Consider the following 24373-nt stretch of genomic DNA (forward strand, 5'->3'; position numbering starts at 1 on the left):
GGCGGGGCATAGAGGAGAAACAATAATGTACAGTATGTGGAAAATAATGTGTTTTTTTAATCTTAAACCACATAAACACATTTCATTACCCCAAATACACAAAATAATGTTCTTTTTTAGCAACGTCATATGACCCCTTTAAATGTTGTCATATTTAAGATAAATTAGAAATGAAAATTTGCTTTGTTCCGCCCTCTTGTGATATGACATGATGGGCCAAATCAAAGGTCATCACAGGCCAACTTTGGCCTTCGGCCCTGGGCCCTCATTTATCAACAGTGCGTACGCACAGATGTGTGCGCAATGAGTGCGTAAGAACAGTTTCACGCAAAGTGTGGGATCTACCAACTTGTACTTATACGTAGGAATGTGTGTAAATACAAGCACAACTCTGAGCATGCTTACGCAGAGAATCTAGTGGTAGAATGGCGATACTACAAAAAGAAAGTGCCGCTGCATGTGTCCTGTGTCCTTTAATTGTAAATACTCAATTAATAATTTTATATTTCAAGCTAAACATTTGCACAATTAGTGTGAAAAGCTATAAAAGACAGTTGGGAGGTCGATTTGAAATGTAGCTATATGGTCATAGCTGATCGCGCTTTGTTGGAAGATTTGGCAAACCATGCGCTGTGCAGAGAACGCATTTTCAAAGAGCGCGCTGATCTGTTTAATGAGAGCACAGAATGGCTTGTCAGTCGGTACCACTTTCTTTGCCATGACTTCGGTGAGGACGTGTACATTCACGTGATAATAATGGGAGGTGCTGTCACCATAAATGGTTAATTGGAGGCGTTTCTGAATGCAAATGACCATGAACGAGCATGGTGCTTAAGAACATGTGGGATTTATCAACAATGATTACTTACTGGTGTGTGTAAGAACCGCATGCGCACGTTTGATAAATTCGGATTTTTTTTGTACTTACACACATTCTAAATTTCATTCGTAGGACAAAATATAGAACCTTTTCTACGCACTCTTGATAAATGAGGGCTCTGGTTTGAGGATCTATGCACTATAGAGGCAACAAATGGTAATACAAAAATAATGATTATTTCTAAACAAATGCCATTGTTCATGAAAATGATAACATCAAAAACAGCTTTTTATGGGTTTTTATGAGCCAAGGGGTTATTGTGTTGCTGGTTAGCATGTCCCTGTTGTTATACAACATTTTGTGGGCAAAAAGCACTGTATATAAATGTTAAAAATTACAAATATATGTGCAGTCTGATGAAATAAGCATAAATATCACATTCTTCTCTTTTTGATTCATTTGGTACAGCTCAGTATATTTGCTATAATTAGTAGTAGTATTATTTTAGTATCATTTATGTAGTGTGATTAATATTTTAAAATAGGCTTTTTATTTTTACTTTTTATTGCATGTTTAGTTTAAATTTTGTTTGTGTCATATTTATTTTTTTTATATTTATATTCAGGTTAAGTAATGTGTAATTTGGTTTTAATTTTAGTTCAGTTTTAGTTTTTACTTACACTTTTTAGTTTTAATTTTAGCTCTTCAACTTCATTTTATTTCTTAAACTTATTTCAGTAAGTTGCCTAGGCAACATTTTTAATTTTCATTTAGTTAAAGTTTTTTTTTATGTAATATTTATATGTCAGCCTTATTTCAATTAACAGAAATGTTTATAACAGTTAAAGTTTTAATTTTAGTTAAAAATAGTATCCCTGCATGGTCACTTTATGGCTACAGAGCTCAGCAATGAATCATACTAATGGTTCATTAACAATCTCTGATGCATATTAAAGGGGTCATATGATGCTGCTAAAAAGAACATTATTTTGTGTATTTGGTGTAATGAAATGTGTTTATCTGAGGCAGGAGTATTTTAATATTATAAAATACTAATTTTAAATTTCCAATAGGTGATGCCTTTGTGTGTATGTTTTTCTACCTAGCTGATTCTCTCCACTCCAGCTCGTCACCCTCGTGTTGCAGCGTGTCCATCTCGGTGAAGAGAGTGGGTGTGGGCATGGTTTCCTCATCATCCCCCAAAATGTAGCGCAGTCGCTCTGCTGCTGGGGACACTGCGAGATGAACAGGAAGAGAAGTGATTGAAAACTTGCCTGTTTGGATTTCCCTCAGTCAGATAGCAGAATGAGATGACCTTCTTAAATAAAAAGTGCAGTGCAGCACCACACGCAATGAAATTATGTGCCCAAAAGTTGAGAAGAAACAACAAGGACACCCACTGGGTTTATTTGATCCGGTGTTGTGATGGCTGACTGTGCCTGGAGGAACACCGGCGCAGCGTAAGCCATTGTTCATTAATTTTCAGTGTGAGGACTAAAGCTGTGAGCTGTAACTGAAGCTGCACGAGAATCCACACTGTGCTTGTTTTTCTGGGCTTGTTTGAGGTGATGCCAGGGAGTATGTGGCAACGTCTGGGTCGTTCTGTTCTTTATTTGTTTTCATTTCTATGCTCAGCATTTCTCAGCTCTAACACCTGTTAGGTACATCTTTATTTCCAATTATGGTTTGATCATCTCGGCCTGTTTCTTCCTCCATCCAAATAGGCCACACACAGGCTTCCAGAAGACTAAAAGATATACCTCAAGAAGACACGTGGAATGAGGTGCCTGCATAATAAAGACCCAAGAAACATGCGTGAAAGTCAAACTTTACATGTGAGAGAAGGGTCCTTAAACTTCCCGTCCATTATACTGTATGTGAAGAGAAACATGTTCAATTAAACACTGAGAACACGGCTGACAAAGGAACTGACAGCTTTATTAAAAGAGGCAAACATGTTAAATGTGCTGCTGTCATGGAAACTCCAACTATCATAATTCAGCAATATGAAATGTTAACACGTGATTAGTTAAGAAGCTGTTGACTAAATTAAGTTGAATGCCAAACTATTAAAAAGTACATTAATGCATAATCCAGCATTGATTTCAGTAATGAAAGATTTATTTTTAAATATTTACTGTAACAAATGGTGGTATGTCTATTGAAGCTGCAGTGCACTGATAAAAATGATTTTGTAGTGAAGTAAATACTACAGAAAAACAATGTAATTTCTACATTAAATAATTTAGTTCAGGCAAGAATAAAAAGTGTTCACACTGATTATGTTTACAAGGATTCTCTAAGTAAATATAAAAGTTATGATCCCATTGTTCCCATCATGCTGGGGCATGAATACTTAATAAGGTTACATTTTACACAGTTTTCGAGTTGTATTTACAGTGTTTTATGGTTTAGTAACTTGCTGCTTTGTGACATCTGGAGTTCCTTTTCTATGCAAAATATTGTGTACCAAATATTGAGGTCTCTGTGTTCATTCGGGTAATAACTATGTTGAGTAGACTTATTATCTTAAAAAGGATAACATGCTGTTGCTTACTTACATGTTTGTAAGTGAACCACATACTTTAATAGCATGCTTTTTTTCAGTGCTACATTGTTTGAGTAAAGTTTACAAACTGTGACTGAGTAATTTGCAGAGTAAACTTAAGTAGAAATTACTCATCAAACTCTAACCAACCATGTTAAATTGACTTATTTCCTTTGCTAATTTTACATAACATAGTTAAGTAGATTTTACTTAATTCCATACTTAAATTTTACTAAAATATGTGTGCACAAAATCTTGCAAAAGAAAAATTAAGTACATTTTACTTATTGTTTTTTTTTTCAGCGTATGATGAGTTGTAATTACTCACAGCTGAGAATACGTGAGGGAAGGAAGATAACATTGAGTTTCATGTCAGCAGCAAAGGAGTTTATGGCCTTTTTTAGTCCATGTCATAATGCTGAAAAAATGGGAGGTTTTCAATAATAGAGCTGCTTTGTCATTATGTTAATTTGTAGGCCAATCATGAAGGCTAATTCGCCATGGGTTGCCTTAATTTGCTATGGATTTAATGACGGTGGTTTTTAAATAATGAATAAAAAATAAGGTGTATATATATATATATATATATATATATAACAAGTAGATAGAAAGAATAAGGAATTTTTAATAAAAAAAAGAATAGTGAATGCTAGTTAATGGTTAATTTAAAAAAAAAAAATCAATATAAACATACAAAAATTCTACAACCTAAACTAAAATTAAAATGCAAACTGAAAATATACAAATAAAAGTATACTATAAATACTATACTATACTATATATATACTATACTATAAATATCAAAATAACACCTGCTAGCATCTAAAAGCACATCCATTAAAATTCATGTTTGAGGTATGACTGTATACCATAAAAGAGCTTATTTTCCTCATAAATCAAAAACATCCTCTCTAAAAACCCTTAGGAAATTCCCTAGAAAATCCATGGCTAATTTTTAAATCTCTTCTGGGTTTTAGGATTACTGATCAGCTCTATTCTGAATGTAACTTATAAATCAGAACTCATAAATAATACAATGTAGCATGGTATGTTGTTTTGACCTCAAATATGGCCTATTTTATAGATGACAAGTTTATTAGTATAGGCTAATATAGCATAAAATAACAAATGAAAGTGCATTTTCTTTGAATGTGTGTTTATTTCTCTGTTCTGTGCTGAATGCAAACTTTGATGCACCGCAAGTTGTTTATTCTCATGCGTTTAGAGATGCATCACCATAATTGTTTTTCATGGTCTTCCATTCTGCAGTGACGGCTCTATCCTGCCCTCGGCTCAGCACGAGATTGAGAGTGAGGGTGCGGGGTATATCCGATAAACTCAGCACAACTCCATTTCACACACACAAACAAAGAAATGTATGGAGGTATTGCTCCCTGTAGTCCCCTTGAATTTGCATTCTAACTTTCAGATGCATTTCCTTGAGTCTATTGCCTCACAGGGTATTTGAATTTAACCGTTACCCATCTCTTGCACCTATATGCATAGAATCCATTGTGATTCTACCTGTTTTTTTTTTTTTTTGGATCACAACTCTGTTGGATCACCATATTGGCAATAAAGAAGTATGTGGAAAGTTCTGTGTTGGTAAAGGTTTAAGTTTACATCCTGCTCAATCATATGATGTAATAAAGGAAACACTTACAAATCACTAATTGTAATGACTTCAGCTCTGTTTCGGAGCTGACTAAGGACTCACTGGTTCTGTTGATGTCTGAAGGCAGATTGTGCTCTGGTTGATCCAGGCCTCCCGCCTCCAGATCGTAGCGGTCTCTGTCATCACAATCATAGTGTTCGTGTCTGTGATGGTCGTGTCTAAGTCTTCGTTCTGCATCTGCATCACGACTCAACACGGACGAACGTCTCCTTCTGCGTTTGCGACGGTAACCGCGGGGCACTGGCACTCCAATGTAGACAGGCTGATGGTCTGTGGAAGGCAGAACACTTTTTGATAAGAAGATTAATGACATATTGTTCAATGTCTTGGATGTCATTGATTTTGGAAAGTAATTTCACGCTCCATAGAAAATGGTCTGCTCAATCAAGCAAATTGGCATGATCTGGTTCAACTATTGACACAGTATCCCTCAATACTGACATTGTAGGATCGATAAATGGCCTATATTCATTTGCAATAATATCTTCAAGCTTCCAGTTCTGTCAAAGTACAAACACTTACTAAAAGAGAATATCTAGCCGTAAGCAAATCATAGGCCTACTATTTAAGTTTACTCTCAACTGATAATTAATCTAATTGTTAATTACACAAATTACAAATTACACACAGATATGAGCACACAAATATAACTGTTTTGAATATTAATAATAATAAGAAATGTTTGTTGAGCACCAAATCAGCATATTAGAATGATTTCTGAAGGATCATGTGACACTGAAGACTGGAGTAATAGATGCTGAAAATTCAGCTTTGCCTTCACAGGAATAAATTACTTAAATAAATGTTTAAATATATTACAATAGAAAACATGTATTTAAAATGCTAATCATATTTTGTAATATTATGATTTTACTCAAAAAAAACAAACATGTACAGACCTTTTGAATATTATTGTATGTAAGATAGAGAACACCCCCAAGATTCATTTTTATACATTATTTTCTCCCTCAGGGAACAGTTACTTTTGCAATTACAACTATAATTATCCCTCATCTTATTGTACAGTATGTTTTATGAGATGTGAAGTGGAGGAGGAAAAAACTGTCTGGTTAATTGTGAACGTGAGAGGGAAAATATTTTTAGCTGCTGGTACAGTAATAACCTCACTAATTTGGACATAATGTGCTTTGTGCAGTGTCTCTTTTTCTATCTCTTTGAGATGGCAAAATGGCTGGATGTGTGTGACACTTTATTTCTTCAGTGGTGCCTTTCAAATCGTGAATAGATAATGGAAAGAAAAGTGAGTGGGTAAAAAGAGTGGGGTATATCCGAGTGAAACGGCTTCTAGAAACAAAAAAAAACAAAAAATATATATATATATAGTACAGGATTGCATTAGGGCAGAATTTTGTCCATCTGGAATTGAATGGATCATTGCCTTTTTCTATTGCTGTAATTTCATGTTAGTGACGTGATGGTCGTTTTAAAGCAAATGCATGCACTTTTTTTTTTCACTTTGAAATATCAGTTTCAAATCATTATGATGGTTCACTGACTTCTAATATTGCATATGGCTTCTGTTTCTTTCCCAATTAGATCAACATACACATGTAACTATCGTCATGCTGATCGCCTGATTAATCATTCAGCTCTTGTATTTGTGTTTGTGTGTGTGGCTTCATGCCTAAGGCTACTCACCCTCCTCCTCCTCCTCATAACGGTAACGACTGCTGCCCATGCCTCGATCATGGTCCATCCTGAGATAATACAAAAAACATGATTTAATACTGATAAGACAGAATGCAAACCAAATGCGTATTTCTGTAACCTATTGAACATTTTTCAAATCATCACTCTTTCTTGTTCTGAGTTTTGATCATGCATAACAGAAGGTCAGGGGCATGACTGGCGGCAGTGGCACACACTGGACATTGAGCTGTTTGCTGAATCGCTGCCAATAACAGATCAATAGTGAAATAATTAACAGAGCAAATGACAGATGGAAAGATACATAATTACACGACCAGGAGGAAACCTCCAAGGCCAGTCTCTTCCCTTCACTATAAAGCCACTAGAATAATTTCACAGGTTATGATTTTCATATACACTTATTTTATTGAGCACAAATTAAAAGTCTACATTTTAGGCACTGAATTACTCTGATTTAATTACAAATATGAAATAGAATTACTGCCTCAGGGCTTTTACAAATATTATGGATACAATTCAGTAAATGTGCAGCAGAGTTTTAGTGAACACTACACTGTGTAAATTGTTTAATCTTGTAATTCCTGTGCAATTTGAAATAAAGCAGATTACCCTTCCAAAACCTCTGAAAGTAACACTTTTATTCAGAAAGGATCCATTAGACTGATCAAAAGTGACAGTAAATAAATTTATAACGTTACATAAGATTTATTTAAAATAAATGCTGTTCTTTTGAACTTTATATTCATAAAAATTCATTCAATTCATAAAAAACTAATTTCAACACTGATACACTCTTAAAAAATAAAGGTGCTTGAAAGGTTTCTTCACAGCGTTGCCATAGAAGAACCATTTTTGGTTCCACAAAGAACCATTCAGTCAAAGGTTCTTTAAAGAACCATCTCTTTCTTTCCTTTTCATAATCTGAAGAACCTTCTTTCACCACAAAGAACCTTTTGTGAAACAAAAAGTTCTTCTTCAGATGTTAAAGGTTCAATGGAACCATTTAGACAAACAGTTTCGTCTATGGCATCGTGAAGCACCTTTATTTTTAAAAGAGTGTAATACCAAATATGTGAAAATGTGAAAATCAGCATATTACAATGATTTCTGAAGGATCATGTGACATATGACCGAAGACTATAATAATGGCTGCTGAAAATTCAGCTTTGCATCACAGGAATAAAAAGCATTTTATAATATATTAAAAGGAAAATGAAGTTGTTTTGTAAATTGTAATAATATTGCATAGGTGTCTTTCAAAAACATTTAAAAACATAACCAACCCCAATCTTTTGAATGGTATATAGATAAATGTGTGCACCATTAAAAGCAACATGATAATTTGTATTCACTGAGGTCATCTAAAGTTATAATTCAACTAATACATTATGCATCATAATGATATTTTTCTTCTGTAACATTTATTCATAGGATTGCTCTATAGTTCCAGCTCAGATCCTTATAAACTTGCTCAAGTGAGGAAGCATAAACTTGTAGATCATAATAAGAAAGCATGGTGCTGCATTTGATTAGCTCTGTTGGGTTCCAAACGAGATAAATAGCTGTCACATTGGTATCCTTCACACCCGATGGCCAGCAGAGCAAGAGAGAGAGAACAATGGTGAAAGGGGGAAAAAGAGAAATGCTGTTGGCCATTCTCACTCACAGGCTCAATCAATGGGTCCCCATTTGTACTCAACCCACTTACAGCACTGGCCCAGTGTCCTCTCTCTCTCTCTTCCTGCATGTGTCACTCTACTTTCTTTTTGCTAACCTCCCAACTCTCTCTCTCACGTTACGCCTTTTGCCTAAACAGACCCACACTGACAAAAGTTAATTGGAAATTTTCCTTCACACTCTCTCAATTGCTCATTAGTTTAGGAGCAACACTCAGATTTATAGTATTGTCAGGGTTAATTCACCAGGAACATTTGACTTTTCATTGGATGCAGCTATTAAAATAAACATCTAACTAAACCTTGCAGTGATTAAAATGCATGCAATAGGTCCTGCTCACAGGACCGACCCCTTAAATAGGATGTAAAGCAAAAGCCATCAGCAAGAAACATGAATATATTCATCATGTTAAATGAAATCCGATTCAGTAATAAGTGTTTTGTCTTATCAAATCTGCAGATTATCTCATGCATTAAAATGAGTACAGATAAATGTCATCGCTCATTTTTAATTGTTTGGCTCCTACTTCTAACTTTTATTCTACACACACTGCAGTTCAAATATTTGTGCTTGGTAAGAATTTTTAATAGTTTTAAAAGAAGTCTTCATGGCTGCATTTATTTCATCAAAACTACAGTAATTTAAATAAACTATTTAAAATAAGTGCTTTCTATTTTAATTTATTTCCTGCAAAGCTGAATTTTCAGCAACCATTACTCCAGTCTTCAGTGTCACATATCATTCTAATATGTTGATTTGGTGCTCAAGAAACAGCTCTTATTATCAAGGTTTAAAACAGTGCTGCTTAATATTTTTTGTGGGAAGTGTGATACACATTTTTTGAAATAGAATACAAATCTTTTGTAACATTGTAACACACAAAAAACTGCATTCAAAGCTTCCTTGAGCCACAGTAATCCATATCTGTAAAATGACATTTGAGCAATGCTATTTTACCTCAAAAACACAAGGTTATAAAGCCTAAAAGTGCAAACAATGATTTACACAGGCAGCGGAGACACCCAAATGCAGATAAAAACGTGCATAAGTTACAGAAATGTCACAAAACCCTAACAACATGTTTCATGCTGCTCAATGGATCGTCCCATTTTCCTTTTTTTAAAAAGAGCTACTACACTGAGAAAGTTTTGTTTTCATATATAAAAATACGTGATTGGTAAAAGTCATACCTGATCTCAGTAGCAGTGCACGGATGGAGAGGAGAAAAGCAAATCAAAAGGACTCATCAATACAGAAAATCACTGTGGAGCACAGCTCTATGGGACACGGGACAAAAACTGAACATGTTAGAGAATTAATCTGTAACCCTCTCCCAGTTAATCAGCCCTCACACACAGACACACCCACTCATGCTAACACATCCACAAAGTGTGAGTCAATGCTATGGACTGGTGACAAGGTCGATAAGTAGATAACTGGGACTCAGGCAAATGGACCACTGAGAGCTGTGTTAAGGGATATTACTGACTCACTGTGCACTTCCATGTCCACATCTGTTCATTTAACCTGACTATTCACTCCGCAAGGAAGGGTATCCCTACATAAACCCTAACATTTTAAATAGGTTGTGTCAGAATGATGGAAAAAGTTGAGTCATACACTGACTTTCATTAAGTGTTTTGTTTGAGTTGGCCATATTCAATCATTCTGTCAGGACCACTATCGTCAAAGATGATTGACAGTTAGCATACAGTTTGGATTGGCGGTATGGTTCTGTTCTGGGCAAGAACTCCCTGCGCATCCATGCAGCCTAGCATGGATGAGAGCAGGGAGCAGCAATAACCCCCCAGGGTAAACAGAACAGAACCAACATAAATGTATTGCAGATATTGTTAAAGTTCAATAATTTTATGTACACATTTTAGAATTAGTCTGATTCAACAGGTCACTTTCCTTCAGAGTTTAGCTCCAACTCTAATCAAACACACCTGAACCAGCTAATCATTGTCTTCAAGACTACTAGAAAGCTACAGGCAGGTGAGTTTTATCAGGGTTGGATCAAATCTCTGCAGGAAAGTGGCCTGGAAGGGCCAAGTTTGCCCATCACTGTTATATATGAATGCTTAGATAGGTGTCGTATTCCCATAGGTAGATGGGGATCAGCTGAGAGTCAGCTGATGCGAGCCTGGCTAACGTGACCTGCCAGAACTAACGCTACGCTTGATATTTAAAACATGGATATTTTAAGAATATATTTAGCATCACATTCTTAGTCAACTAATGTTGGCTACAAAAATCTCTGGCAATACCTACCAAATTGTTCCTCTTTTTTTTTTTTGCTCTGTGACTCCGTGACTTGTGTGGGATACACAATTTTGTGGCCTCAAGCTATTTTTGTCTTTTTTTTTCATGAACACAAATGACAGGATAATGTCAGGATATGGGCTTTGACATATATTGACTACTAAGAAAAATCCAATTTATAGCAGATGCTGAACTGAGTGCACAAACTCAATGCTCTGTGTCCATCAAAGCACACACACACACACACACACACACACAATCAATAACAAATAGAGACTCAAGATAACTTGTGTTACTCACAATTCGTTGGTTGATGACCTCATCCTTCGGGATTCAGGCTTTGCGATTCCTGCTGACCCGGACTAATCTTGTTAATAAAAGAATTACCTACATAAAGAAGACCTGTTATGGTCATTTCATAGTCTTTGGGCTGTAGAAAGCTTGTCGATTAACACCTATTTGGAACCTTTAACTCATTAAATTAAACATAATTTGGAAACAAAATCTCAACAGACTGCAGGAACCAAAAAAAGAAAAGAAAGAAAAGCCTCACATAAGCTGTTCTTCTACACATATGGTTTGATTGCAACTACAATTATTTGGGCACTGTAATCAAACAAATGTGTTAATTCTACTGCATTAAAAATCAAATATCAAAGCAAGTGACATCTGAGTTTTTCTCAGATCTAACACCACTTTTATGAACCATTTTTTGCAATTAATTTTAACCAAATTATTTTAATAATGGGCATGAATCAAGTTGCCCTCCAGTGCACACAGATGTCCAGGCAGAGGAACTACAGATGTAACACATTAATTCTGGATATTACATATTCCACAAAGAAAATCAGAAAGTGTGCAAATATCATTTTTATCTTAACAAATGTCTGTATTCAACTTTTTATTGTAAAATGTCTTACAACATAACATAAAGTATTACTTGGTGACACGGAAAACTGGGTGCTTTCCCTAGTGAAAAATAAATATACTTAAATGTATTTGTAATACATTTATTTCATGCTATGTATACTACAAATACATTTACATATTTATGTACTTAATAGAAATACCTTGCAATTGTACTTTTAGTATACTAAACTGGTATACTTAAAGTCTGCTAAATTGGAACAACTAATTTTGTGCTTAATGCACTTCAATTGTGTGGCTGAAGTCCAACTACACTTTAAATATCTTGCATTTAAACACTGATATTATTCAAAAATCTTACAATCCTCCTCAGTAGTGACATTAAAACACATTTTAGGCTTAATATTAAGAAATGTGCATTGTGCACAAGTAGTACTCCAAATAAAGTTTAATTATAATTATTATATCAGTAAATCTCGAGCGATATGTCAGTAAATGTTAATAGATTTGAACTATACTTAGTATGAAATAAATGTATTTTAAATATATTACTTTTTCACTAGGGTTGGCTTCTCTTCTATTTTCAGAGAAAAAAATTTAAAATTTAATGAACTGACAAATTGTGTCAAAATCGGAAATTACTGGACTAACGTCTTGTTTTTTAAACTGTTGTATAAACGCAATAAATGTTCAGTACTCTTGATTTTGCTGATATACAGCAGCCTGTGAGATATTTCATTAATATAACTCTCAATGTCACTCTTTCATCATCCACACGAGGTCCTTACTGACGATTCATCAGGGACACATTCCATAACTGCCAGCAGAACCTCACTCATCATTCAACAGACAGCTCTCAATCATCTGTGCAAACAGAATATTTCCAGAAGAAATGGCATGTTGATGCATATGAAAAGCCATTTTCTTTGTGAGGACAGAATCCACTGTTGCATTCTTGCACTGCATTTGTGTGAGTAATCAGGGACACTCAATGATATTCATTGGCGAGATTGGATTCATTCTGCTGTCCCGAGCATGGCAGTCCCAGACTGATTCGTTCGGTGATAACACCATATGGGTTTTTGTCAGAAGATAATAAGATGAGGTGAGTAGGTGTGCATTACCTCAGGGATAATGGGAAGGCAAGGCGCAGTGCATAGCTATTACACTTCTATTAAACTTCAGAAGAATGAATGCCAGCACACCAATATCTGAAATGTAAAATGAAAACATTAACAATTTGGATGTCGTTTGCACCAACTTATTATAAATTCTGCATTGATTGATTCCAATATTTTGACCTTGAAGATGAAGGTTTCTATAACACCTTACAGTTGTGCAGGTTATGCAAAAACAAGAAAATTGGCTAGTCTATGGAGAATTGGAGGGCACAGGTGCTAGAAAACCAACACTGTAATTTTGAACCTATTTTCTATCATTTACAGTTCAAATTGTACCCTTATTATCTTGTTGGGTTAATTTACCCTCTTTTTTGCACATTGCTTTTTGCTCTTGCACATATTAAAAGTTCTGGGTACAGAATGATAGATGATAAAAAATGGGCTTATTTATTTATTCATTTTTTTAGCAACAAAACAAGCAACTGAATGCCCTGCAGCTTTTTAATGTGTTCTCTTGACGTTTAAGGTGTTTATTTCAAAGACGCCAGTCTTAGGTCAACACTGATATGTTTTCATCCAGATTTAACAAAACCTCCAAATCCCTGTTGTAGAGAAAACACTTTTCTCCACACAGTCCCCACAGAGATAGATGCACTGGGTTCATTACTTAGATAAGAGACATAGCATTTTAAGCTGCAGCCGGAATGAGCCATATTCCCCCTCTATTAGACACAAACAAACAGCTCTGGCCTTTTAATATTGTATAATACTTTCAGAGAAGCAGTATAATAATGTGAAAATGTTGATACTTGAGTCACTAACTGTCCACCAATAAGCACAATTGCATAACATTAAATGTCAATTCGAAAAACATCAAAACCTTGGGGAGGGGAAAAAACAATATTTTTCTCTATACTGTGATCAAACTTGATCTTTTCGCCCTTGCTGGCTCACTGCATTGCCTCACTATTAAAGCAATAGTTCACCCAAAAATGAAAAATTGCTGAAAATACACTCACCCTCAGGTCATCCAAGATGTAGATGATTTTGTTTTTTTAGCTGAACAAGTTTTGAGAAATTTAACATTACTGGATCCTCTGCAGTGAATGGGTGCTGTCAGAACGTGATGTAAAATTTCCCTTGAGTGCAAGTAAATTTGTATTTTTGGGGGAACTATTCCTTCATGAGTACATCAGTAAATAACCAGGTTCTCTAGCTTCTTCTCAAGAACTTCAATACTGGGATTTTACTCTCTTCTCATTTCCAGATGCCAGACAGGGGGAAAAAAAACATCTACTCAAGCACTGACAATTCATCTGCAATGCACCACTTGATCTCCTAGCCTTATCCTCTTTTGATGCACTCATCCATCTGACAAAACCAAGAACCCATTCTTGTGCCTCCCTCAAGCCAGCAATTGTTAATTACTGTTATTAATGCTGTTATTATTATCATAATTACACCAGTGTGGATGCATTTTGTTCCCTGCTTTCAGTGCACGAAGTGTTATTTTCAGTGCTGCAGTTCATTTCTTCCCATTGAGACACCGGCTATAATTATTCCACATGCAACCTCTTGATGGCCATCACCATGAGGAGGAAAGTGGCGTGAGCAGTGAGGAAATAATGGGAGAGAGCTTGAAGATAGATTGCCCTGCACAGGAATTAAAGTGAGTGATGTGTTATGATGATGCTCAGAAAGCAGCATCAGTTCTCGCTTTAATATGCCAAGTTGCTATCAGAGTCCTTAAATGCAATTTGAGTTCTTTGGGAAGATACATTAGCCTTATAGAGTCATCTATACAATTGCCAGAACCACTGGGATGTCATTATGCAACATTCACTCTCCAGAACAACTAAAAAAGTGTGATTATGCACTAGAAAACGGCTCATGCATTCAAGAGTTCAGGCAGCCAGTTTCCAAGAATCCACAAGCACAGCTCCTTAGAAGTTTTCACAGCTCCACTTATCACTCTACTAAAAGGCTTGAGAGACTTCGGGGCTTTATTCAACAATGCAGAATAAACCTGAGAGACATACTTAAAAGGTTAATTCAAGCAAAATTTATTGAAAGTCACATTAATGTTACTACAAAACCAGAGCTACATTAGCTGGAGCGCAGCAGTCCATCTTTAGCAACATCCTGAAAAGGGTCTATTAGCAAAGAGGTGCGATGTGTGAGGTATTTCTAAATGACTACTGGCAACTAAAAGGCAGGTTTTAATGGCAGACAGTTGTAATTATGACAACATTCATGCTAAAAGTTTTTTTTTTTTTTTATCTTCCCAAAGATGAAACTTGAACTACACATTTAAAACAGAGGTTTATAACAGCTAAAAGATAATTATGAACATTACTTAAAGACAAATGAAATTTCAAGTAGAGGTCAAGGCCAGGTCTCCCTTCATTTTAAAAAATCCTACCAACAAATTACCTGCAAATTAATGTGGCTATTGTAGAATAGCCTGAGGTACTCAGGGAAAAAGCTTGTTGTACTTAAGGCAACACTGTAATAAATAATAATTTCATTGGTACTTATTAGCGTTAAGAATGTCAGCATTACACAAACCTCAAGCTTTTTAAAAGAGAAAGCAGATCCATAATAATCCCAAATGTTCCTTTTTTTCTTGGAAAGTTGGGCTCATGACAATAGTGTAACATAAAAACAATTAAAATGTGCATATAAAAGTTTTTAGAAACAATGCATCTACTAGAGATGAACGTCCAGCTTCATCTGCCAGTCACAACACTGATAATCTTTGACGAATTCCAAAGCTACCAATTTCCCTGAAGTCATCGTAATATAAGCCTAAATTTTGCATTAAAATCACAAAAAAAAAAACATTTAAAAAAATTGATTGCCAACAATTAATTGATAGAGTCCTCTCTATGCACCTTATGAAATATTATATATAACAAAATTACTAATAAAACAAACTCCCTTAATCCCATAAGACACAGAATGAACTAAAATGGTGAAAAAAAATTGACTGTAAACTGTTCTTAAAAGTTTGATAAATACAAGCAGGTGGAGATCTCCTACCTTGATTCCATCTATTATCAAAAACAAAAAAACCTTTTTACCAACATGTAGTGCAACTAACTCACTTTATCTTAACACACAGTGTGAACTTTTTATATACAAATCACAATTAAATAAAAATAAAAAAATAAGATGCAGCCTCTTTTTCTTTGTGGTTCTTAAGCTCGATTGTCCACTTCATCCATTCCCATACCTGATTCTGCTATTTGGCTCTTCAGGTGTGAATGTGTAAAGGATATTTTGGGCTGTTCTTGTTCCAGGTCAAAAGGGATGGGGTTTGGAGCCCAGGTGTCAGGCTCTGCTACAGGAACAGGCAGGTAGCCTCCGTCACGAGGTAGACACATACACCATCCAGCACCCGAGAGGTCCAGTTGGCTGTACTTGAAACCGGCACGTTTCAGGATCTTAAAGTCCACCATGTCTTCAGACTCACTCATCTCCACCAAAAGATTCCAGAAGACACAGCTCAGGAGAATACCAAGAAGCTAAAAGAAACATTAACACATGTGAAGTGTCAAGAGATGTTGTTTTGGAGATAAAGTGCAAAAAAGTCATCAAATAAATAAATACTCTGCCATTCAAAAGTTTGGGGTAAGTATTTTTTTTAAAGAAATGAATACTTTTATTCAGCAAGGACACATTAAATTGATGAAAAGTACAAGTTACACAAGATTTCTATTTCAAATGAATGATGTTCTTTTGAACTTCCTATCCATCAAAGAATCCTGACAAAAAAGTTGTGATTTTCACAAAATATTAAGCAGAGCTACTGTAATAAACTTTGATAATAATAAGACATTTTGAGCACCAACTCAGCATATTAGAAAGATTTCTGAAGGATCATGTGGACTGGAGTAATGATGCTGAAAATTCAGCTCTGCAATCACAGGAATAAACTCCATTTTGAAATATATTAAAATAGAAACAGGTACGTTCAATTGTAAAAATATTTCTCTCTAATACCGTTGTATTTTGATCAAATAAATGCAGCCTTTTTAAGAGATTTTCTTAAACAAAAAATTCAACCACTGACACCAAAAAGTGTATTCTAATATATTCATAAATAATATATTCGTAAATTCTAATATATTCATAAATATTCACATAATTCTAATCTAAACTATTTTCAAAGCAGAGTCACAGATCCAAATCTATACATTTCACTTGTCATTTATAAAGACAAATTCTTGATTCACGTAAAGCATATGATAAAATATACAGTAATACTGTGCATAAACAGAAGCAGATCATTAATCCAACCATACTTTGATTTACTAGACTGGATCTTTGTTACACACTCCATCATATTTGTGCAAGAGGACTGTTCCTCTGCTCTAATTAGAGGATTAATGCATTAATGGAGGAATGTGCCAGCATGGCCATGTGGCTGTATTTAATGGGACCTCTTCCCTCAACTCAGCAGACAGAAAAAGAGAGAGACAGATGAGCAGGCTAGTTATTTTGTAAAAACGTTTCAAAGTTTGTGCTTTAGCAAGACTGGGCAGCAGCTTCTCCGAGAGTCATTCACCCCTCATTGGGCATTTGCATCTGGTCAGCGCAGATGCCCATTTTCTATAATTTATTGTTTGCCAGAGGATTCTCTAATGAGGGAAGAGTCAAACAGAATAGGTAGTAGGCAATCAAAATGGAAATGTGGAATGCCAGGGGAGATATAAAGAGCAGAGGGAAAAGTACATGATGAAGAGATACATATATTTCAGGATAGGATGATATAAATAATAAACAGTAAACACAAGAAGGAAAAGATGATCATAAAACCTGTGGTAGTCCAACCGCACAGCAAATTCCAATAGTAGCTCCAATGTTGTCCCCCATCCACAGGTTCACAGCATGGATACAGCCACGCACATGAATTATGCCATCTAAAGTTTCTCGCTGTAATACAGAAGAGAGAAAGAAATCAAATTCGGTACAGGTGGCAGGTAATGCTCTGATTTTATGACGGAAACAAGGTTAAAATATCACAACTAGAGTCCATCGTAATGGCATAATAGATGTGGTGCTTGTAATGGCTCTGATGTTATTTGCTTGGTTTTTATCTATGGAACAAACAACTGAATGACGCCACCATTACAGATGATTGCACTTGAAATGGCTATTGGAGGTTTTTGTTTTCCTGTCACAGCTTCTCCTTTAAAGATAATCTCAAGTGTCAAAGTCCGCCAAATGATTCTCTCTAAATGCATCGCTGGATATGAGAGCGAGTATTATGTAAAATGACGCAAGTGATGGCTGGTTGCAGGCCATTGTGAGAATGTGGACTTCAGAGAGCTCCACTTTACCTGCTGGTTGAGAGTTCTGTAGCCACAGAGTGTGTTCACAACTTCTCCGACCTGAAAGAAATAAACACACAGGACTCATTAGTAAAACTAGTTTTTGAAAACTTTTCAAGTGTCATTTGGTCAATGTGATGCTGTTGGTGCAGAAGAGTGTTGGCTAACTTTAAATGTTGTGTTCTGATGACCTTTGACCCTTAAAATTAATTTCATATTTCAGAATCCCATGTGGAATTCCAGCACACATTTATAAGCATGTTGATGTAACCTTTAAAGTAGATGGAATCTGTAATAGGACTGATGAGCAGGGAGCCCACCTAATCAGATTATAAATAGACTGTAAACCTGCCTGCTCCCAAAAGCCTGGTCCAATTCCTCTTATACATTTCATACCATGTAACATTCTACCTCAGCTTTCCAAAAAGAAAAAAAAATGGATGCCATGTTATGAGATGATGTGAATTGAAATAGATGGAGAATGCATTCAGTAGTAAGAGTAAAGGGTGAAGAAAGTGATTTTTGGTACCCAAATGGATGATACATTAGAAAGTTCTACAGGGATAGCTCACCCAAAAACTGAAAATTCTGTCATTAATTAGTAATTACTCACCCTTATGTCATTCCAAACCCATAAGACCTTCATTCATCTTTGTAACACAAATTAAGATACTTTTGATGAAATTCAAGAGCCTTCTGAGCCTGCATAGACAGCAACACAACTGAGACGTTCAAGGCCCAGAAAGGTAGTTAGGACATTGTTTAATTAGTCCACGTATAGTTTATTCGACCATAATTTTATGAAGCTCTCGGATTTCATCAATCTTAATTTGTGTTCCGAAGACGAACATAGGTCTTGCGGGTTTGGAATGACATGGGGGTGAGCAATTAATGACAGAATTTTCATTTTTGAGTGAACTATCCTTATGCTTTCAGCAACCAATAAAAGCATAGTACACCCTTTTAACACATTTTACTGTGTTTGTATGAAGATTTTCTCTCAAAACCTGGGCAGAAAAATGCTACAAATTCAGCAGATTACTGAATGTCTGCACCTATCTTGTGCCATTTATGGCATTTTGTGCTATTAGGATTGCAGTTGATAAGGAAACATTTGAAGTCAAATATCTGAAACACAGATTCATGATCTGAAGCCTTGATCATGTTGGCAGGCTTTGATTCTTAGCCTGAAAAGGCCTGTACTCTCTCACTGCAGTGAGCTATCATACCAAAAGGAGAACCGTGCATTAGTGCCCAATCAACATTTATTAACTCAGAGAGAGAGAGAGAGAGAAAAAGAGAGGGGCACTCATAAACAGTAGAGCAGACTCTATGCAGTGCAGGGCAGGCAAATTAAATTCTCTCCGTCATTATGGACTCTCCACTGACTCATGGGGAACAGCATTTACTAGAAAGCTCTCTAAACCCACCAGAAAAAAGCTCCGAAATCAGCTCCCTGTACTCGCAGACCTGTGGGTCAGACTGCTTCCATTGCAAAACGAAAAAAAAACATTCTTTTCAGCAAGAAAAGATTACCGGCGAATTCATGAAAAACGGCCTGTGATGCAGGGTTTTCTCATCAGACTACCATGTACAGGGGCGACGTATGCGCTGATTAATGTATCATGACTGGGAGAAGCGCACGGAATGACTAACACTTTGACGGATGCAGCAGGTGTAGGGAACACCGCAGGCCAAAGGACTCGTGCCATTGCAGAAGTGGTACTGGTTTACTTCCCAATCCTTGTACTCATCTCCTCCACAACAAGAAAACTGAAAAGACAAAGTGAGATTGCGATAAAAAAAGCAGCCTAAAATGGGAATTTTAATTATAATTTGAGTGATACTTTCTTCTTAACATGAATAATAATGATAATAATAATAATAATAATAAATATGACTATGCAGTATTTTTTATAATAATAAAAATTATTGCAAAATATTGAATATATATATATATATACTACTAGTTTAAAAAAAATGTATATACATTTTTTCAAGATTCTTCAAAAACAGAAAGAACAGAATTTATTTAAAATGGAATTAAAGATATTATTGTCTTTACTGTTACTTTAGATAAATTTAATGTGTCCTTATTAAGTAAAAGCAATATTATTTTTGCCATATTAAAATGTGTAGAAAGCTGGAATACAGAACCATTCAAAACTTTTGAGCATTTATGTACCTGTGTTATGATAAAACTGCCATTTTTGTGCATGAATGAGACAATAATAATTATTTGGTTTGTCAAAATAATTGACAAACTATATTTTTCTGCCTGAAAGATGGAAATTATTTATGGCTGACTGATGTAGACCATATTAGCGTGGGTGTATAATTCACTTAAATTCCAGTAATAAAATTGGTAAACAACCTTCTCTTGCACGTAGTCCAATATGTTTTTGAAGTCCAGGTCATCATAGTAGTGCTTGATTCCTTCTCGTATACTGTTCTGAAACAATTTGATTGTCTAAAGACAAAGAAAAATTAAATTCATTAACAACAGACCATGAAACTCAACAGTGCCTCTGCTCTCAATGCTTCTTTACGTCTTACCGTTTTTTCAAAGATCAGGGCAATGATGAGGGTAAGAGCCTGGAGAGCCAGCAGAACACACAGCACACACAGGAACTGCACAAAGAGTTTACTCTAAGTCACAGCACAAAAAAATCCACCAGTAACATGGTAGAAGACGATCTTTCCTGAATAAACACACATACACACACACACACACACACACACACACACATATGACCAGACAAGCAACACTCACCATGTGCAGCAGAGTCTTGTTATCCCTGAGGGATCCCACCATACCCATCACAGACACAGTCAACATGACGAGACCCAGCAGTATGAGGACCACAGCAGGAGCCAAAAACACCCCCTCCAGGGTCCGATTCTTCTGCCTCTCCACTTCTGCATACACTCCGATACAGAGCACGCACAGACCGAGCAACTAAGGGGACAGGGGCAGACCTGGTAAAACATCTCTACAAGTCACTTCAGCTTACATAATTTCATAACATTACGTTTACATGATTAAATCTGAAATGCAGCAAAGATATAAAGTTAAAATCAATGTTTCAATGCACAACCAAGTCATGCAGATCAGTCATCTGATGTAAAATCAAACAATGGATCATTTGTGTTCCTCACATTAATCGATATAAGACGAAAGACGTAATTCTTAGAGTGCTGAGCTAAAACGCACAACTAATGTAAATGAAATGACGCAAATCATAAAGAAGATTGATGTAGCCGTTTTAATATCAATTTGTATCCTAACAAAAGACTATATTAGCACACAGCATACTAATTGAAACCACTTCATTCGCAATTTTCTTCCCTGAATGTTCTTCCTGGAAGGTTAATTTAATAAATCTTGTTGGATGATTAACTTTGTCATCTGTCAATTTCAGATTCCAGACATCTTCAGTTACTTTCTGTTCACTGATAAATAGCGGTGATTTTTTAAAAATAAAATTAGATTTAAGACCAATTCTAAATAAAAAGCTGTCCTTTTATTATTGCTTGGAAATAATGCTGCACATTTCTTTGTGAAATTGAAGTATGTCAAATAACAAAACTAAATTGAAATTTTAAAACAAACCCCAAACTAAATAAATAACACAAATAAAAGAAATCTCTTCATATAGGCTTTGTCTGTGCTCTTTCCATTTAAAATTAGAGGCAACCACTGCATTTTAATCGCGATCCAAACAAAGATGCTGCATATATGCAGTATGAGCAGTTTTTATTTAAATTAGAACACATCATTTCAAAATCTGAAGCAAAAAAAAGAATGGTCTGACTTTAGCTTTGTGGAACTATACTACATAAAACATCTGCACGAAATACAAACAGCAGATGGGCTGAATGAAAATGCAAATTCACTCTCTGACAGCAAACAGAAAACAAAATACTTTTCTAAAGACAGTCAGTTCTCCCGAGATACATTCATATAAACTCCCACCTCCAACTGTATCGCGATTTGTTTAACATCTCAACCGATTTAAAAAAATTTTAATTTGTCACGATTTGTCACATATTTGTATCGATTTTCAACCGGCTTGGGGTGTATTGTTACACCCCTAATTTGGAAGAATGTTGGTGACCAAACTGTTTCGGTTACTATTGACTTCCAATGTATTTTTTCTTTCGGTTTTGGTGTCCAAGATCCTTCAAAATATCTTCTTCATAGTCATACAGGTTTGGAATGACACGAGGGTGAGAACATTTTTATTTTTGAGTAGACTGCTCCTTTAAGAGTAGAGAAGGGGAAGAGAAAAGATGATTTGAAGAGTATCCTGAGAGACTTTTCTGCTTGTATCATCATGTTCCAAAAACCCTAATAGTCAAGATACTCCCCTAAGGCACTGACTTATTGCATTTCCTACGAGAAAACAGAACAGTCAAGCAGAACACTGTTTCTTGTTGAAATAAAATAAACAAATCCTAATAGTTGGTGGTTATTAAGCAAAAGATCACTGTAAAAAAAAAAAAATACAGTATTAAAACTAAAATAGTTTAATTGGATAATTTTTTTAAATGTCCCCCAAAAAACGGGGGTGCGGGGTCCTCTCTCTTTAAAAGCACTGTCGGTGGAAGAGTATATCTGAATGTGTTATGTACACATGTAATTACCTTAAATGTGCAGTACATTTCTTATACATTTTTGCCATAATCTATCACTATCCCTTTACATTAAGATATTATTATATGATTATTTTATTATTAAAATAGGCAGAATACATTTAAATATTCAGTTTGGCCAACAAATGTCCAATATTTTCTTGATATATAGATTTAAAAATTTCAATATTATAGTCTCCGACAATTTTCAGGAACCATATAAAAACAAATCAATGTAAATACAGAATCCCTTCACTGTCATCAGTACCATGTGACACATTTACAGAAACAACAACGTCCTGCGCCTTTAAATCTCTCAGCGACGCGTCTATTGCTTTTACTGAGACACAAAGCTCATCTGTGAAATTTTAAAGCGAAACTAGAACGTAATCTCTAAACGATCCGGTAAATGCGGTCAATGTTACCATGATATTTATTAATACTGCCTATACGTTCAACACAAACACATGAGCGTATTCATTCAGGGCGAGTGTGTACTGTACAGTGTATGTGTGCGCGTGTTTATGTGAGGGAGAAACAAAGCAACGCTAGGACAGCTTTCATTTTAAACGTACACTTACCGAGAACAGCATTGAATAGACATTTAGAGAGAATTTAACGAAATAATAGAAGTGAATGGTTTTTCTCCATTCTTCGTAAGACGGCATGGTGACAGCATTAATTGGTTTCAGTTAGCCTGAGATTTCCATGTATTCAGATGTTAGCCGTTGCCGCTAAGACTAAATGAGCCTTTGTTCTTAGAGAGACGACAGTCTGTTTTAAAGAGCCTAAGACCCGTCTGAATGCATAATGAGCACTTCCAAAAAATGTTCAGCTTAGCTGTCGACTCCTATGAATTGTTTTGAAAAGCACATCAGCAGCTGCAAGGTGTAACTCTTATTCCAATAACAACTTCCGTCCCGCCGAACAACGTGCTGGACAAACCTTTTAAAGGGCCAGCACAGACAGACAGACAAACAGATAGACAGATAGATAGATAGATAGATAGATAGATAGATAGATAGACCATTATGTTTATCTGGCTAAGCTCCTTAAATATATTTATGGATAATTAAATAATGTTTATGCTTTAATCGATTAATAAAATGGAATACTTCCTTTGACACTCTCTTATCTCTAACAAGCAATAAATAGACTGAAAAGAGACTTTTTTCATCTAAAGACTTTGACATAAAAAGCTCCCATCAATCACGCAATGTCTTGACACATCCTTTGACTTTACATGCCCATGGTAGCCAGTTTTATAAAAGGAGACATGTTTGTCTAGCTTGAAGAACTAAAGCCTCTTAAATATGTCCTGGAAAGAAAAATATCTCTGTATGATGTGTCACAATAGCTTTAATCCTCAGAAGTACTTGTTGTTCACTTCTTATGGCATTATATCTGTGGTTCATAGAAAATCCTTATTTTTCCATTCACATACACAGCATGCTCACAGCCATTGATTATCTCTCAGGTAGCTTGTGGTTGTAATTATACTTTTCAAAAATCTTCACAGTCCTGCCTAAACTCTCAGCCTTTCACTGCATGGCAAATATTCTATTTAAAACACATTTAGAGTACTGGTCTCTGCCATATCATTGACATGTTTATTGACTCATGGCTGAATGAATTGTATTACTGCACTCTTATTAAGTGTGTAATATTCAGTGTTATGGAATTTTTTTATTGTCAAGTAACAGGTGCAATATGGCATAGGTTTGCACCATGAAGGATATAATGGATAAATTAATGGCA

The 24373-nt window shown here is 35.5% G+C and overlaps 2 protein-coding genes across 2 annotated transcripts in view; both read right to left on the bottom strand.

The window, feature by feature from the left end:
- The window catches only part of LOC107673401 (electrogenic sodium bicarbonate cotransporter 4-like), a 30567-nt gene extending 20884 nt beyond the window's left edge, over window positions 1-9683 (bottom strand). Inside the window, exons 1-4 of the mRNA XM_016466977.1 lie at window positions 9582-9683; window positions 6703-6761; window positions 5086-5313; window positions 1923-2055 (exon numbers count right to left, since the gene is read on the bottom strand). Coding sequence (XP_016322463.1) covers window positions 1923-2055; window positions 5086-5313; window positions 6703-6760 — 419 coding nt within the window. The 5' untranslated portion in view covers window position 6761; window positions 9582-9683. The remainder of the gene's footprint in view (window positions 1-1922; window positions 2056-5085; window positions 5314-6702; window positions 6762-9581) is intronic.
- A 5042-nt stretch (window positions 9684-14725) lies between these two features.
- LOC107673367 (tetraspanin-15-like) lies at window positions 14726-23532 on the bottom strand. Its single transcript, XM_016466918.1, has 8 exons — window positions 23197-23532; window positions 20754-20939; window positions 20537-20611; window positions 20355-20450; window positions 19637-19753; window positions 17990-18040; window positions 17466-17582; window positions 14726-16171 (listed from the first exon to the last, which is right to left on the bottom strand). The coding sequence occupies exons 1-8, from the start codon at window positions 23281-23283 to the stop codon at window positions 15845-15847; spliced, it is 1056 nt and encodes a 351-aa protein (XP_016322404.1). The 5' UTR covers window positions 23284-23532; the 3' UTR covers window positions 14726-15844.
- Between the last annotated feature and the right edge of the window lie 841 nt (window positions 23533-24373).

Source organism: Sinocyclocheilus anshuiensis, unplaced genomic scaffold (genome assembly GCF_001515605.1).
Source record: "Sinocyclocheilus anshuiensis isolate Anshui unplaced genomic scaffold, SAMN03320099.WGS_v1.1 scaffold508, whole genome shotgun sequence".
NCBI classification, from domain to species: Eukaryota; Metazoa; Chordata; class Actinopteri; order Cypriniformes; family Cyprinidae; genus Sinocyclocheilus; species Sinocyclocheilus anshuiensis.